Source organism: Triturus cristatus, chromosome 10 (assembly GCF_964204655.1).
Source record: "Triturus cristatus chromosome 10, aTriCri1.1, whole genome shotgun sequence".
NCBI lineage: Eukaryota > Metazoa > Chordata > Amphibia > Caudata > Salamandridae > Triturus > Triturus cristatus.
This window is the reverse complement of record NC_140593.1, coordinates 1168314217-1168330983: the sequence shown is the minus strand read 5'-3', so window position 1 is coordinate 1168330983 and position 16767 is coordinate 1168314217. Positions and strand designations below refer to the sequence as shown.

The 16767-nt window shown below is 44.5% G+C and overlaps 1 protein-coding gene across 1 annotated transcript in view; it reads right to left on the bottom strand.

Annotated features, from left to right (window-relative positions):
• Positions 1–16767, bottom strand: part of LOC146796869 (extracellular calcium-sensing receptor-like) — a 143721-nt gene that overhangs the window by 64295 nt on the left and 62659 nt on the right. The window contains exons 3-4 of the mRNA XM_085631406.1: positions 1520–2356; positions 1124–1351 (exon numbers count right to left, since the gene is read on the bottom strand). Coding sequence (XP_085487532.1) covers positions 1124–1351; positions 1520–2356 — 1065 coding nt within the window. The remainder of the gene's footprint in view (positions 1–1123; positions 1352–1519; positions 2357–16767) is intronic.

Here is a 16767-nt window from a genome sequence, read left to right as displayed (position 1 = left end):
GAGGAGGCAGTGGTTGTCTAGAAAAGACAGCAGGAAACGGAGACTCTCATGGAACCACTTTCAAGATGTTAGACCTTAATAGGTTAAAGAAACATATGTAGTTGTAAAAGCTTTGACTATGATGGTTGAACCTGAGAGATGTCTGTAGATGTATATTCCGATCTTCACCAGGTGTAATGCAATAAATACTGTATGCTTTCTTTTTCTTAGTGACAAAAATCAAGAAAAATGAAAATGACTTTTAAAAAAGAAGAACTGTGAATACATTTTATGAACTTGCTGGAGCTTTGGATGGTGTGTTCGGAGAAGTTGTGTGCCCAGAAAGACATTAGATTAGTCAGAAATTGAATATCATGTGAAAGCAAAGTTAATTAACAGATTCCTCCAACTGACTTTTCCCAATAGTTGTTGTCTGTCAACAGAAACACAAGTTTAGTATACGCATTGATCTCAGTAGTGAGAAGTAACCTATTTTGCAAAAAGACACCATCTGCTGAGAAGTCACTGCATTTCGGTATGTTTGTTATGAAAACTTCAAAGTGTGTTTGCAGCATCTTAGCATTCTAGGATGACATCCTTGTGTATGGCGTCAATCATTTAGGAGACTGACAAGATACTAGATGCCTTGTTGGGTGTGACGAAGACAAGAGGATGTAGAATAAGGAAGGCTAAGTACATTTTTAGTAAGCTTGAGATTGAGCATTCTGAGTATTTCTTATACAGGGATGGTATCAGATCAGAATGTGTGGGGTCATTTAGAATTTAATTAGAATTTGGCACATGCAGAACATCAGCTAAAAGACACCTAATGAGTGTACATAGAACCCGCATATATACTAAAACTGGAGCTTATAATAATTAGCTTAGTGATACTCCATGCAAAGCCCGATTTAGTACTGTGTATAAAAGGACCTTGTTATGCAAAACACAAAATCCTAAACAACAAATGAACAAGTTAACTGACCCATGTCAACATTTTGAATAAACTTAACAATCCATCAAGCAAAATATTAAATTCTTTAACTTAATATTTTAAAATTCCTGTTGCTACCTTTCTAGATGCACCTTCCATGGCTAACACATTCAGAGTCTTGACAGTGAGGATATCAAAAATTGATCTCACCTGAGTGTGTTTCCCACCCCATAAGATGGCGCTCTCATTAATGATTAACTTTAAACCTTGAGGAGCTTGGCCATTGTAGTTCCCCACTTTTGCAAAGCTGCTGCTGTCACTGGATGTCATGTGCCAATATAACACATCATATAATGGTGGGGTGTCACCATTTGAATCAAAAAGATTTTCACTGCCAGCAAAGCTCTTCATGTAAACATTCTTTACATAGTGCAACATCTGTAAACAAAATATGACAATATTATGAATAAAGATGAATTTTGAAAGAACCTGATTTGATCAACACTGAGTCTTTAAGAACATTATTGATGCTTTGAAATGATTCAGAATGATGCTCCAGTTTTTTTATTAGAACCAGTGAAAGTGTCAATACATGGGTGCACTCACCTGCCATGGTTGAAAATCTTTAGGATCTGCACATGACCCGTTGGTGAAGGGACCGTCCTGTGGTTTACAATGGAGCAGATCATGCAGCGCTTGTGCCAAGGCATAGGTGGCTTTGTATGCATGGTAGGGAAATAAGAAATAATTCACCTCAAACACAGAAGTATCAAGCAGTTGGAGTTTTTCTCTCCCAGTGCATAACCCTTTCAGATCTGTCATGTTCCCAAAATTTGCTTCTATTAATGTTTCTGGCCATTTGCAACTAAATATCTGCTCCCAGAATGACTTTAGGAATATATCCTCAGAACCCATCCATGGGTTAATGCTGTAGAGGAATTCTTTGAACCCAGGTATTTCTCCTCTCTGCAGTGTCAGTCCCAGCGTGCCGTTCAATATTTCCCACAGACCTGTCTGGGAAAACACTGGTGAGGGGATCCAGCTTGTCACTCCAATCCATATTTTTGTTGCAATCCTTTGACGAGATATTTCATTCAGAAAAGGGGCCATATGCACTGCAAATGCATAACAGACAATCACTTTGGCAGTGGAAGCTTGTATAATGTCAAGGACATGAGCTAGGGAAGCCCTGCTGGCTTGTGTGGGGAGAGTCTCAAAGATTTCAATACAGATCCCATTCCTTACTGCTGCTTCCTTAAGCATCTGGCTTCCTTGCAGACCAAAGTCATTGTTAGAGCCAAGAATTCCAATCCATGCCCAGCCAAAGTGGAGAAGTAACTGAACAATAGCTTCTACCTGAAAAGAGCTACTAGCCACCATCCTAAGAAAGGATGGAAACTGGGCTTTGTCACTCAGGATGGGGAGTCCTGCACCGTAACTTATCTGTTGAGAAGAGAGCACATTTACAGTGGTAATTACCAAAACTTGAGTCTTGATTGCTGACTAAAGAAATGGAATCAACATTTTTGCTTTCAGAAATGTACCTAATCTGCATTGTTATACCAGTAGTGGCTAGTAAAATTTCAAATAGGTGTGGCAGACATTGCTATTTCAAACTGTACATAGCAATCAACCAACCAGAGGAAGCGTGAATACCCTGAAAGACCTTCAGGATTCCACCCTCCTTGATGACAACTGATAAAATTCCTAAAGATGAGCAATTTATTGTTTGACTCAAAACAGCACAGATTCAAGGAAAAGAAGTAAGGCCTATCTTCCCTTCTAACAATTTGTGGGGGTCCACACCGTAATACTTTTCTGAAACTTTGGGCTAGTGTGTGTTATACTATACAGTATCTAAATGAAAATGTCTACCATACAATTACAGATAATTTGTAAACAGCTTTCATCAATTATTCTACTATTCCAGGAAGTAACAAGTCTGACTCTCATCAGATTATAGTCATTTGAAAGGAAAGCTATACTGAAGTTGATCCAGTCCTACAGCTTGAGACAGCCCATCTAATAGTTAGGCTAGAGAAACAACATAGGTTTAGAAAGCAGAAATATCCCAAAGTTTACACTGATGTCACAGACTCGGGTCTCAGACAGCAGAAGGTATTACACAGCTATAAGAAAGCTCTTAAATACTCATGAGTCACCATATCAGCAAAGGAAATGGTATATCAGCATTAAGTGTCCTTTACTCAACAAAAATTCTCACTGAAATCAAATCTTTAATTATTCATGAAAGTAACCAAATTGTGTCACCAAATATCAGCTTCTCATTTTTAGGTAGTCAATGAATTTTGTTTAATAACAGCAGCATGTAATTGTAATTATGCTGGAGTAATTTTAGTAATTTCACATAACTAAACTCATGCGTAGTTACTGGAATTGCACCACATTGAATAATGAGAGTCCCATTTGGGGAGAAATTGTAATGCAAGATATAGGGAAACAAGTCAGCAGACACAGTAGGGGTATCTTACCGGTGTGAGCGCCAGTTCCTTTAAGGCGGGTGGTCAATAAACATTACATATTGCGTTTTACATTTTTTCGGCTGCTTTTAAAAATATTTTGCTGAGGTAATTACATACTTCCTTGGTCCGTTCATGGTTGGGTAATTTTTAAGTTAATTTAATTTTCTTTTCTGACATTGATGAGTTACTGATGGCGGATGTGGGTAAAGGGCAACCCCACATATGGGCCCCATCATGGGTAAATCTGGTTAATACTCTACCTGCAATGCTAAAATACTTGTTAGGTACTGCAGGCAAAATAGGGCATGTGGTTTTTGTTTTCTTTACCTCCTTGTTTGCTGAACATGAGGCAGTGGTCATTTGATGGAAGGAATGAGAGAGAGAGAGAGAGAGAGAGAGAGAGAGAGAGAGAGAGAGAGAGAGAGAGAGATAAAGAGAATGTGTGTGTGTGTGTGTGTGGTGTTCTAAGCCTCCTTCTTCAGTGGCCATGTGGTACAGTGTTATTGTCTTGTATTGATGTATTAAATGTTCTGCCTGCCACCCCCCCTTCCATAGAGTCTAGGCCCTGGAAGGGCACCAGCAATATTTTATTTCATTTATTCAATTACCCTTCAGACTGCAATGGGTCCTGTAAGGACTACAGCATTTACTTTCATCATGTCATTTCTTTTTAACTGGTCTCTAACCATACCATACCCATGGGCCCCGGGGGCGACACTAACACATTTTTGAATAATTTTGTGGATCTGCATCCCCTGCCTTCCATAAAGCCCCCATGGCCTGGAGGGGAACTGGCAATAATTATATTCATTGTTTTGATTTTCACCTGCTTGCTTACCTGCCCGAGTCCCTATGGACCCTGGAGGGGTACCAGCAACATTATTATTCATTTATTAGGAATTTTTCTTAATCCTTCCTCACCTGGCTGCCCTAGGGTCCTGATTGAACACCAGTAAATATTAAATTAGTTTGTTTGATATTTGCCTGCCTTTCTTTGTCTCCCATAGTGTCCCATTAGTCCCTAGATGTGGAGCAGAAACAATGCAATGCATTTATTTAATTGCTCCCTGCCCCCCAGCTGCATGGCGTAGGGTTCCCATGGGGCCTGGATAAACACCAGCAATTATTTGATGAATTTATAAAAGATTTGTCTGCCCTTTGCCTCACCTCCCATTGAATCTCCATGAGCCCTCAAGAGGCATAAGCAATTATTGTACATATGCATTTGCTTTTCACATTCCACTTCCATAAGTTCCCATTGGCCCTGGAGCTACTTTTTCCTATGTAATGTCGAACAAAAAAGAATGGCTTCTGCATGGGTACACTATTGATAATGATTGATGATGATGATGACTTGTATTACTTTGGCTATATTTCACATGATTCTTTGACTTCCTGCTTCATTTTTATTAGGCCAGGGCAGTGAACTCTGCTCCATTTGAGGAGTTCGTGGAGTTTTCTGCACTCCGCGGAGCGTAGTTGCAAAGTTTTTCCCTCCCTCGTCCTCGCCAACGTCAAGTTGCCAAGCGCGAGCGAGGAAAATCCACCTCACAGTGAGATTTCTCAATGCGGGAGGCCGGATTTCTCAATGCGGGCGGTCACGGATTATCGTATCCGCTCACGTTGAGAAGCCTTCCATTTGTGTTGAGAAAGCTGCTGCTCGAGTAGATATCTACTCAAGTGGCAGGTAAGAAGCAGCACCCTCTTGCACTTTGTATGAAGCAGTTTGTGTTGATTTACAGTGCGGGAGAAACACTCAGTGCTGAAAATCAATGCAACGTGACCAAACTTACTCTGCTGATTGCAGAATTCTGCGTAGCGCGGCAGAGTTTTTTGGTCACTCACGGACTCTGCCCAGGCCTAATTTTTATTTCTTACAGGTTGACAACTGTCACATCACACACAATACCAGGATGAAGAGTAGTCTGAGATTTAGCTGACATTGATACCAGAGTCTTTTGTTAAATGCTTGTGTTAAGTGCAAACCCACAAATGAAGATAGGCCCAAAGAACACAGTTCCTGTCAAGAAGGTGGCTAATAAGGAGAAGAAGAAGAAGTTTGTTGCCTCCACTAGCAAAATCCCTCTCATTGTCTGTAATTGCAACATACCTGCTGCACCCCCATCTGGGCCAAAAGACACTGAGTAGAGGATCCCCCCTATATTAACAACACCATCACCAAAACCTAAGCCCATATCAACAACAGGAACCACAGCCTGCAACACCGGCTCTTCCAGAGGTAGGAGAAGAGCAGGGGGATATTGTTGTGACTGCTCTTCCACTAGATGCAGCAGCTTTATGATTTCCATCAAAGTAAAAAAAATAACTCCTTATCTTCTCTAAGCCCTGCTTTTGATGCCTTTAATATAGATTGGAATCCAACCGAGACCTGCCATGAGAGATGAGGGAAAAGAAAGGTTCCCAAAAGGCTTATAAATGAGGAAGGTGATGAAGAGTAAGTAATTGTCAATGTAGAGTGTAGCACAGATGAATTAGAGAATACCTTTAGTTAATGTACTCTTAGTCATGTAGTTTCACCAACACTGTTTGCTTCCATCTTTTCAAGACTCTAAAAAACCTGCAGCAATCACCACCCCAGCCTCAGTCACAGCTCATCCTAGAGAAAGGGCTACACAACTGCCCAGCTCACCTCGACAAGTTTTATAGGCTTTGGCATCATAAGAAAGCTCTCCTCCACAGTTGCTGACTTCTTTACACTCAGGCAAAACGAGGATCATATCACAGAATGCTCAATTTGCAAACAATAAAAATATTATGGTCATTACATTTTCAGTTATTTATTGATCTCCAGGTAATTATCTTGTACAAATATAGAACATTATAATACTAAAACTATTGTAAATCATTTGTTATGAGATATAAACAAAATGCAAAAAGTACCAAAGAACTAAATATTTTCAGATCTTACAATATTAAACATCCTCATACATCCAATTTGTTAATAGATCAACAATTGTTATGGGGCTTTGTCCAAAGTGAGAAAAGTCTGATTCTGAATTAAAGTACTCAATTTTGCAATAGCAATTACAGATCTATAAAGCTGTCAACTGTTCGACCCCTCACAGTCAGGTTTTCGGGCAGAACATAGGGGCTCATTATGATGTCCGCCCGCCATCATAGCGATGCTGGGACTGCCCGCCAGACGTGCAGCTGTCCCACCAGCCCAATTAGGATGCACCCGCCAGTATTGCAGGCGCATCCTGGCCTTTTTACATTGCGGACGGTGCTGAGGCTGCAGCACCGTTCGCAATGCCAAAATGCCACAATGTGCATTTATATGCACAACATGGCAGGCACCACGTGGTGCCTGGCACCTTGGGCATGGGAATGTAGGGGGGTACCCATCCCCCCAGTGCAAAACTGGCTCCCCCACAATAGAGGAGCCTCGTTACGGGCCCCCTGAAGTCAGCCTCCACCAGCCTTTCCATGGCGGTTCCACGGCCATGGAAAGGCTGGCTGATGCCAGCATTGTGATCGGACGTGCGAGGCACCGCCACCGTTTTCCCGGTCTGAAATGCTCTGCCAGATTGTCTTTGGCCGAACCATGGTGGGCGCTCTTTGCGCCCGCCACACTTGCAGAACGATTCCCCCCACCAGCCGGGGGAAATGGGAGCCATATGGCGGAGGGACACGACATAGAAATGCCTCAATGCCTGAATATTTAACAATGACACATTGGGCCTGAAGGAGGTGTGGCGCAGTGGGCTGGGTGGGTCCAGCACTGTGTGACTCTCTGCAATAGCTCACTTAATCTCCTCGAAGGCCCCCAGTGCTTTGAGACCCTTAGCGGTGAATAGTAAGACGTCTTACCATTTAATCAATTTTTACAGATTTGCAGAAATTGCAGCAGTAGGATTAATTATTTCAGTGAGACAGACAAGCACATAAAAAGACTGATCGAACGGGGTTGTCCAAGACCACTCGTAGGACAAGCCAGAAAACGAGCTTGGTACAAACATCTGAAAGATCTTTTAGAACCTCGGGACAGAAGCAACACCTTCAGCAGAATTGTCTGTGTGAATACATTTGGTCCAGCAAGTAATGCTATCAAACAGTTTGTTAGAACACACCGGGGTCTTGTTGATGAACACCTGACACAAAAGGAAGTACCTTTATTTTACTTCACACGGGGAGAATCTAAAAGAGGTTCTCTTTATAAGGCGGCACTTCCCCAACCACCAAAGACCAATCTTAAAACACTATGGGACTCCCGGCAATAGTAGGTCATTACAAATGCAGCCAATGTGTGGTGTGTAAATTCAGTTTGATTACCTGTAATTTCTCCTATTTGAATATGAATATTGTGCTCACAGGTTTCAGTAACTGCAACACCCAGGATGTGATTTATGCTATCTGGTGTCCTTGTGGCATTCTCTATATAGGGCAAACCACACAGAAAGTGAAATGTAGGAATGTACAACACAGGAGCAGGATAGAATGTGGCACAACAGGAACACCATGGGTGGACCACTATCAACAATACAAACACAGTAATGAGGATTTTAAAGTGGCAAGTTATTGAACAAGTCACTGTCGGACCCCTAGGAGGAAACAAAGCGGGCCTTCTTTCCAAGAGAGAACTGTTCTAGATGGATAGATGCTGAACAATTACCAATTGCCTAAACACCATTGATGGCTGGTGACAGGTGTCCTTTCTGTGAACATTCAAGACGATTTTGAGCGTATATTGACCTTCCTTTAACAGACAAAAATGTATTGCAATTATGTATGCATAACAAAGGATACATTTCTGTTGAAAATGAGGTTTGGATTATAACATGTTTTAAGCGACTGTATGATCACACAACCTACTGTATGCTGATAACCTGCTTCTTGCATGTTAAATTATGTTTTGTAAATCTGTTCTCCCCACCTCTTGTTATGAAGGGCAAGTCTTGCGAGGTGAATATAAATGGGAGGATCTTTTCCATGGGATTTGTTCTATGGTAGCCATCACTGGGAAATATGTAATTACAATTTTACAAATTTCCCTCTCTATTAAAATAAATCACCTCCTTTTTTATAATAAAATAATTAATCTCCCACACAAGTGTTCTGCTTGTTTTCATAGCACACCTTCACTCTGTCCATTAATTTTTGCTTTGAGACGGACGCAGATTTTTTCTGAAGTTTCAACGTGCATGCTGCAGCAGGCATGTTATCTATATAGGAAAGCGAGCTTCGCTTCGCGCTGGCATTCTGGAATGCAAGTTGGACTGGTGCTGCTCAAGGAAACAAGTAAGAGGGGCTTATTTATGAGCCCCTTGCAGCACTTTTGTGCCACCGTTGCGTCACGTTTCGGGATGCAGCAGCGGCGTAAACAATGCGCCATGTTTCGGCATATTTACAAAGTGACGCTCCCGCTACATTGGTCTGACGAAGCGATCAGATATCTGGGAATCCGACTGCACACTGACCCCGAAATATTGATGAGGGAGAATTATGGTAGGGCTATAGCTAAACTTGAGGACGACGTGGACATTTGGATCGGCATCCCACTTTCCTTGATCGGCAGGATATCGATCATGAAGATGGTAGTCCTTCCTCGCTTCCTTTTCCTGTTTGTTAATATCCCCATGGTGTTACCACGGGTATTTTTTGAACGGCTGCGTCGGTCTCTATTGAAGTTGGCATGGGCGGGCAAGCAGGCCCGAGTCAGCTGGCAGGTGCTTACATTACCCTACCATATGGGAGGACTCGGTGCACCCGATATGGAATTATACTACCGGGTGGCTCAGGGAGCGCAAGCGCACAGCTGGATACACGGGGAGGCCTCGGTACCATACCTAATACTGGAGCGATTGTTCGCTGAACCCCTCCCGCTGCCAGTAACCCTATTTGAAACACCTGTCCGCCGGACGGGCTACCTGGACTTGAAGGACTGGGTTATTCTTAAGACCCAGCGGTGCCAGGGAACAACACCTGAAACCTTCGTGGGTTACCTGTTCTGGCGTACCAAACACAGAGACACGGGACACTTCCAGCGACGTCAGAGATCAGCGTTTATTTACTGCAGGGATACAGAGGTCACAAGAAGTACACAACGTGTAGGTTCTCGGAGACTGCTTCAAATTCGTAGAAGTGGGTCGCTCCTTTTATACACGTTTTTGCCATAGCACAGTATGGCGAACAAAGGTTACAACTCGGTTCCCACAATAAACTTCAAAAGGGTCGCATTCATGTTTCAGGAGGCCGGAACATAATTACAACAGTCCTATCAGTTCCCAACTGTAAAAACATATTCCCTCCGCAATAAACACATTTCCTCCCAACCATAAAAGCATTAAGGAAGGACGAAAAACAGAATGCGGGGAAAGAACGAGGATGCACAACAGGTTAGAGAAGAGTGTTAGGGGCAATAAAGGAAACTCGATAGAGGGGTCAAAGACCTCGTGTCTAATGTATGCGTGACTGAAACAATAGACCGGAGCGGCAAGATGAGCCTCAAGCAGGGCCATCTGCCTTAGTCGTGTCATTTCCCTCATCGTAAAAGTCACCTCAAAGGAACACGTGTCGTCCGTGTAAGCTTGAAAGTTCCAGGGTCACGAAGCGGACAAGAAGCCCGTTCGCTGGCTACCTGAGGGCAAGAAACAAAATGGACGCTGTATCTAAAATGGAACCCGAGGGTTCGGATGAACGAACCCGAAAATGAGGCGAACCATACGTGGCTGTATAGCGAAACTTCGTACACCCACTATACTCGTCATTTGCGGTTCATAGATACCAAACTCATCCATATTCGTCACCACTCAAAAAGTGCCGTCCCGTCTCACACGGAACCTCAGACTCCCTGAACTCCACGAGACATGCTTGGGATAGTATACTTAGACTACAGGCTGGGGCATTACTATATTCGCCAGCGATGCCGGTGGAGTGGGCGCGATGGCTTTCCCCCTGCAGGGACGAGGGTGTAGTCCGAGCTCTTAAGGCGCTCAAACTGTATGTAATGGGAGACCTGTTTAAGGATGGCATCGTGAGAACATGAGATGGGGTGGCTGCAGGGGTGGCCGCCCCGTCGCAGCTGCATCGCTTCCAATTCCACAGAGTCAGAGGTGCGCTGCGACAGCAACTGGGGGACGATATGGCCGAGCCCCCGGAGGTGCTGGAACTGACATATGTTATCAAGCACAAGTGCCCTCATCGACTAATATCTCACCTATATAAGATAACTATGGAGCAGCGAATACACCGGTACCCCAAGGCTAGGCTGGCCTGGCAACAGGACCTAGGGACGGCAATAGATGACGCCATGTGGCTGTACTGTTGTGCGGGCACATGTAGAATAGCACTGCATGGGAGGCACAGATTGCTTCATTTTAAGTACATAAATAGAGTTTATTATACGCCGGACAGGTTACAACGTTATGGTCTGCGAGAGCATGCTGTGTGCGAGAGATGCGGGCACGACAGGGTGGGTTTTTTTCATTTGGCGTGGGAATGTCCGGGGGTCTACAGGTTCTGGCAGGCAATCTTCCGCAAACTGGGTGCGCTACTGGAGCTCGAGCTGGCCCCGGAGCCGGTGGTGGCTCTGCTGGGTTACTCCAAGAAATTGCCTAGAGCTGTTCGCAAAATGGTTGACATGGGACTGTTAATAGCCAAGAAAAGGGTGGCAATGTGTTGGATGAGAGGACCATTGCCCACAGTGGAACAATGGGCCCGGGATGTATTGTATTGCTGTACGCAAACCGACGTGTTTAGCGAGTTACTCCCGCCGCGCAGTAGGCCGAAGAATTTCTGGGGGCTATATACAGAACGCCTCAGGGGACAGGGGGGGCTCCGGAGGGCGCTGCGGAGACTGGGGCAGTTCGGGAGCAGGGGAACGGAGGGACAGGAGGTCACCTGGGGGGTGATTGATGTACGTCGGGAGGGAAGCCGCGTGCGTGGTGTGTCAGAACATGTATTTGTAGACGGAAGGGAGTAAGTAACGAAGGGTGGGGAGATTTGAGAGATAGTGGCAGGAGTGCTCTGGGAATGGCAGGAGGGGGGCGGAACTAGAGCGACCCGCGCAACTTGGTAGTAATTGGGGAATGCACTGCTAGAGATGGTCTGTTCGGATGCCTAGAGGTTGGGGGGGTGGGGGAGGGAGTTTGGGGTGTTTGAATAGATTCACAAAAGATACCAGAACACTGTGGCTCCTCAGTAGGGGAGGGCATATAAGCCGTGACATACCACCACAATACTGGGACTGCCTTTTGGCTGGACTAACTTGGGGTACAGCGATGCCCGACCTCCGGGTTGGGGGATAAGCTACCGGACTTCTGTGAAGTTATATGGGAGAGCAGCCGGCCTCAGGGATGTAGGCGCACTATGATGTATGTCAGCATGTGCTCTTTGCCAATAAAGACATAAATAAAATAAAAAAAAAGTTTACAAAGTGACGCATCTAGGCAGATGCGTCACTTTGTAAAGCCCAGCTTCACATTATACCTGCGTCAGATATAATGTATGCAGTGTGGGCATTCCAACGCAAGAAAGCCTTGTAGAAGTGGTGCAGTGAAGTCTATCAGATTTCTCTGAGCTACTTCTAAGATACCACTGCATCAAAGGGTGATTCAGTGCTATAACCATAGTCCTCCCCCTGCAATGCTGGAGTTGCATCATGCTTCGGACACAACTCCAGCAATGCACCAGTTTTGAGCAGACAAATGAATCTATCTCGTCATCCCGCAGTCTTTGTCCCCGCAGGGAATCACAACGCGGTCGTTACAACGACCGCGTTGTGATTCCGCATACCATTACTCTGCAAGTCGGAACAACGACTTGCGGAGGGGGGCGCTGGATGTTGGAATAGTATAATATACTATTCCAACTCCAGTCTGTACGGACACTAGGGAAGGTGTTGGATTTTAAAGTAGTGGGCTCAGCACGGAACCCTGAGGAACTACGTAAAGGGAAGGATAAGAGTTGAAATAGGCTGACGCTGAGGAGACCTGGAAAATTCGGTCAATTAAAAAAGATCCGAGATACTGCAAGGCTAAACCTGCCAAGCCCACAACCTACAAGGCTCTCAACAAGACAGAGTGAGACACCGTGTCAAAAGCGGCGCTGAGATCCAGCAAAATAAGGGCTGCTGTGTCACCCTCATCTAACCGGTGCCTTAGCATTTCAGTAACTCCAAGTAGAGTTGATTCAGTAGATAACCAACCCTAAAACCTGATTGAGAGGTATGTAGAAAATTCTGAGACTCCATATAAGCAGTCAGCTGACCAATTACATGCTTAGAAAAAGCCGGAAGCAGTGAGATTGGACGAAAGTTAGACAGCTTAGTCGGGTCAGCATTAGGCATGCCACAATTCCTATTCCGAATAGATCATTACTTTCCCTTTGCACTTGAGCACTGCAGAGCTGCACAGCTAGCAGTCTTACTGTGTTGAGCCACAGCCAGGTTTATAACGGATGACACCCAGTGAAGTAAGGAACACAAACCACCACCTACCATTCTTGAGAAAAACCTCACATTTTAGTGTGTCTTACCAAGATGCTAGCATGCAGAATGACTGCTTTTTGCTGGAACTAATGTCACTGCAGATACTATCATAGATAATGAGTGACAGTGGTCATGGAGAGAGGCCTAGTGCCATGACAACATGTTAAAGCTGTCACTTGTAAAGAAAGCATACATGCATGTGTGGCTTTCCACGAAAAACAGCACATGTGAGCTATGCCTTGGCTACATTGTCAGTAGGGGTGGGCTGAAAACTCCGCTCTGCTGAAGGAGTTTGCGGAGTTTCTGGCACTCCAAGCACCGCTTGGATCGTGGAGTTCAGCAAAAAACTCCACCACAACTCTGCGTCGCAGAGTTTACCACCCACCAAGTTCCCGAACGTGGAGCTTACCTCCTGTCTTGAAAGAGAAGGTCTGCAAACTTCAATTACAGCTGTCGCTGCCTTGCCTTTGACTCTAAAACAAATTCAAAAGCTGAAGGCACACCAATAGGATGGGAAAACTACTAGTCTGTACAAACTGACAGGCTAATAGGCGCCACTTGTAGAAGCTCTCTAGGTTGTAAGGTGCCGTAGAGTGTTCAATTGGAAAGTTACGTACCAGTCAGAAAAGAAAACATGTTCCAGAGGCACCACGGAAGTGTTGGAACCGCCACTGCAGTTACGAACTCCAGATAGTACCATAGAGTTCCACTATAGCACTACGTGACTTTGCTAAATACTGTGCCATCTCCTGCATGTTACCTTAGTCTTTTTTCCTGCACCTGGCTGTTTCACAAACTGAAGCCATAGTTGAAGGAGGCTTCACCCTACAAAGACACACACTCAAAACCCCTCCCATCCTCTGGATTTCTGCCAAGGCTTCTATCTTGGTGTGGATCGTGCGGAGGAGTAGCAGCGGTAGGGCTGCCTGCGGAGGAACTACCTGCTGCCTGTCTTGCTGTGGAGGAAGGGGTGCATGCCGAGGGCTCACAGTGTGCAGCTGACAGCAACTGAGGCGTCCAACCTGCTCCGAGTGACTGGCAGTATCTGTCTGCCTCTCTCCTCTCCCTGCTCCAGAGCCCCCTTCAGTGCAAGGAACCTCGGACGCCACTGCTAATCCTGCCTCCCCCAAGCTGCAGCAAGGGTGGGGCAGCCATAGACCAAGTGGGGACAAAGAGTGAGTAGGCATGGTCCTGAGACTGGCAGGTCACTCCGTGCAATACAAGACTTACCTGCACTTAATTGAACATGCTGGAATTAAAACGCAAGTAAGTATCGTTTTATTTTTTACTTGTGTTGCCACCAGTACCGCTTGTTTCAGTTGAAGCGGAAACTGCAAATCACAGCGATTTGTATTAGTTTGCAGTATTTGTGGTCAGAGAGAAAGCATGAATCGGGGCAGGGGCGCGTTGTGAATGTTGTAGGTGCCGGTGGCCGAGCAATACGAAAACTCCGCCTGCTCAAGGCACTCTGTGGAATTCGGTGGAGGTTTTTGGTAACCTAGCAAAATTCAGCGGAGTGAAACTTTGCGAGCTCTGCTCAGGCCTAATTGTCACATACACTACATCATGCTACAGTGCATATAGGACACATATCCCATGCATCGCATAGCAATGTAATGAGGAACAAAGGTTTGAAAAAATGCAATATGAGCAATTGACATTGTACAGTGAGTACATAGCCAGGGAAGTATGACATTGAATATGTTATATGCAAACATCTGAGCACATGAAGAATTCAGACCAAAATTCCTTTAAAAACTGTATGTGCATACAAGGGTGGAGACCTATTTCATGTTTTCAGAAATATGTGTGCATAAAAACACCATTTGCAAGGCACATGTCCCTGTGCAAGACATACACAACATATAGTTTGTAATGCATAACAGTCTGCACATGCTGAGATTGTAGGTGCTCCTATAGTGGATTCAGCTACAGACTAACTCAGCCACGAGCAAATACTAAGTGTGTGTCCTGGACTTCATGATGTTTGTTACTGTTTAACATATGTGGATCATGGTATACTCTACATATTCTTCTGTGAGTGTAAACAGAGATGCATACAATGAGCATGGGTACAGAGAGTAGCACATAGTCTCCCTACGCCTGTTTGCAAGCACATTGGAAAAAATGCACTGCATCTAAAATAAATGCTTAAAAATGTTGCCTCTTGCCCAGTGCTGGTCCTCTATTGGCTACATAGCTCCAACGCAGGCACACTTCCACCATGAGGCAAGGATGCAACTGCTACATGCATCAATGTGTGTGATCGTGATGGTACATTTAACTGATAACCAATATTTGCTGTGAGCAGATCACCACAAAGCATCTAGCATTTCCAGCGCCTTGATATCCTCACGGGTGATGTCCACGCTTTATAAATCCTTGATTGCTTGATTGATTGAATGAGCCATAGTGTACCATTAATGTGTGCTACTGTGCACAGGACACAAAAAAAAATCAAGCAACGATAAGATGTTAACTCCATGTAATGTCACTCCTGTGAAAATACTACTTAATAATGCATTGATAGGTTTGCCTAGTGTCTGGTGTCATCTGTTTGTAAATGTAAATATTGCCATCTAATGTGAATGGCTACCCACATGCAAAGGTCAAGGAACCTCTCTCTGGTGCAGAGTAAAGCAAATCAGTGAATTTATAGTGGCACTCATGATAATGAGAGTTTTCTGGGCTACTCAAGCTGTTTTTGCAATGCTCTAGCTATAGGCAAACAGATGTGCTAAACACTTTTACTAAGGTTTATTGTGCATGCACCACACATATTGTTTCACACATTAAGCCCAGACTGCAGATATGTCTGTACCATAACATAACATGGTTGACATTGCCTTGTTTAGTGTGCAAATTAATGTCTGGTGGACAATCACCGGTGTAATATAGGGCTTATTCTATACCTATCATATCTATCCAGTTAATCTGTAAGCTGGATGCGACATACACTGTACACCGGCTGAACCAGCCATTTCTTGTGTTTCCCTAAATGTGTATTGCATTCATAACATGTCTTATGCCAGGGATCCAGACAGATGGTCTGAATGAAGATATTGTGCATAACAGGGAATGCTATGGTGTTGCTCGTAGGCATTGTATGGGTCAATCAAGTCACCCATGTGCCATGGAACATTGGAGTCTGCCATTATACTGGCCAGCATTACTCAATCCATCACATCCTTGATGCATTTTTCAGGCATGTCATTATGGGTACATCTAATGTTCAGCATCCAGCCAGATGAGGCCTGCAAGAAGACTAGATGTGTGCAATGAGCTGGGCATATTACTCTCTGTCAGTTTTCACATGTGTGAAAGCAATAATCAAAAAGATATTTCCACATTCATGTCACCTAGTGGGACATCTTCCATTCACCAGTGAAGAGGTGGAATTCTTTCAGGACCCCAATGCTACCAGGAACTATTACAAGTACATGTGTGTACAATTTAGATTTGTGTGTGTGTGGTCTATGTGGAAATGTTCAATTGTGATGTGTGGTGGGAGATAATATTCAGCTAACATCAATAAGCTGCCAGTCTGTGAATCAGAAAAGAACCTGTCCAGAGATTATTTAGGACTGATCATGGAGTAAAAGTTTTGACTGTAAGGTGTATGTAAGCAGGGCCATGAGTAGTATGCATCTTTACATATGTTCTCATATTGGCACATTTATGTGCATGTTGCTTTGGGCAAAGTGCAATGGCATAGCTAGACATTTTGCTGCCCGTGGCGGCCACACTCAAGAACGGGGGGTGGGAGGCTATGGGTGTTGGCGATTCATGTGGCGGCTGGCTCACGACAGCCATAGATAAGTGTGGAGGGGAGGCCGCTGCCCCAAAAACCCATGCTGCATGTGGCTGACCGCCTGCCCCTTGCTGTGCCACTGGCACAGTGGCCATTATCTGGCACACACTGA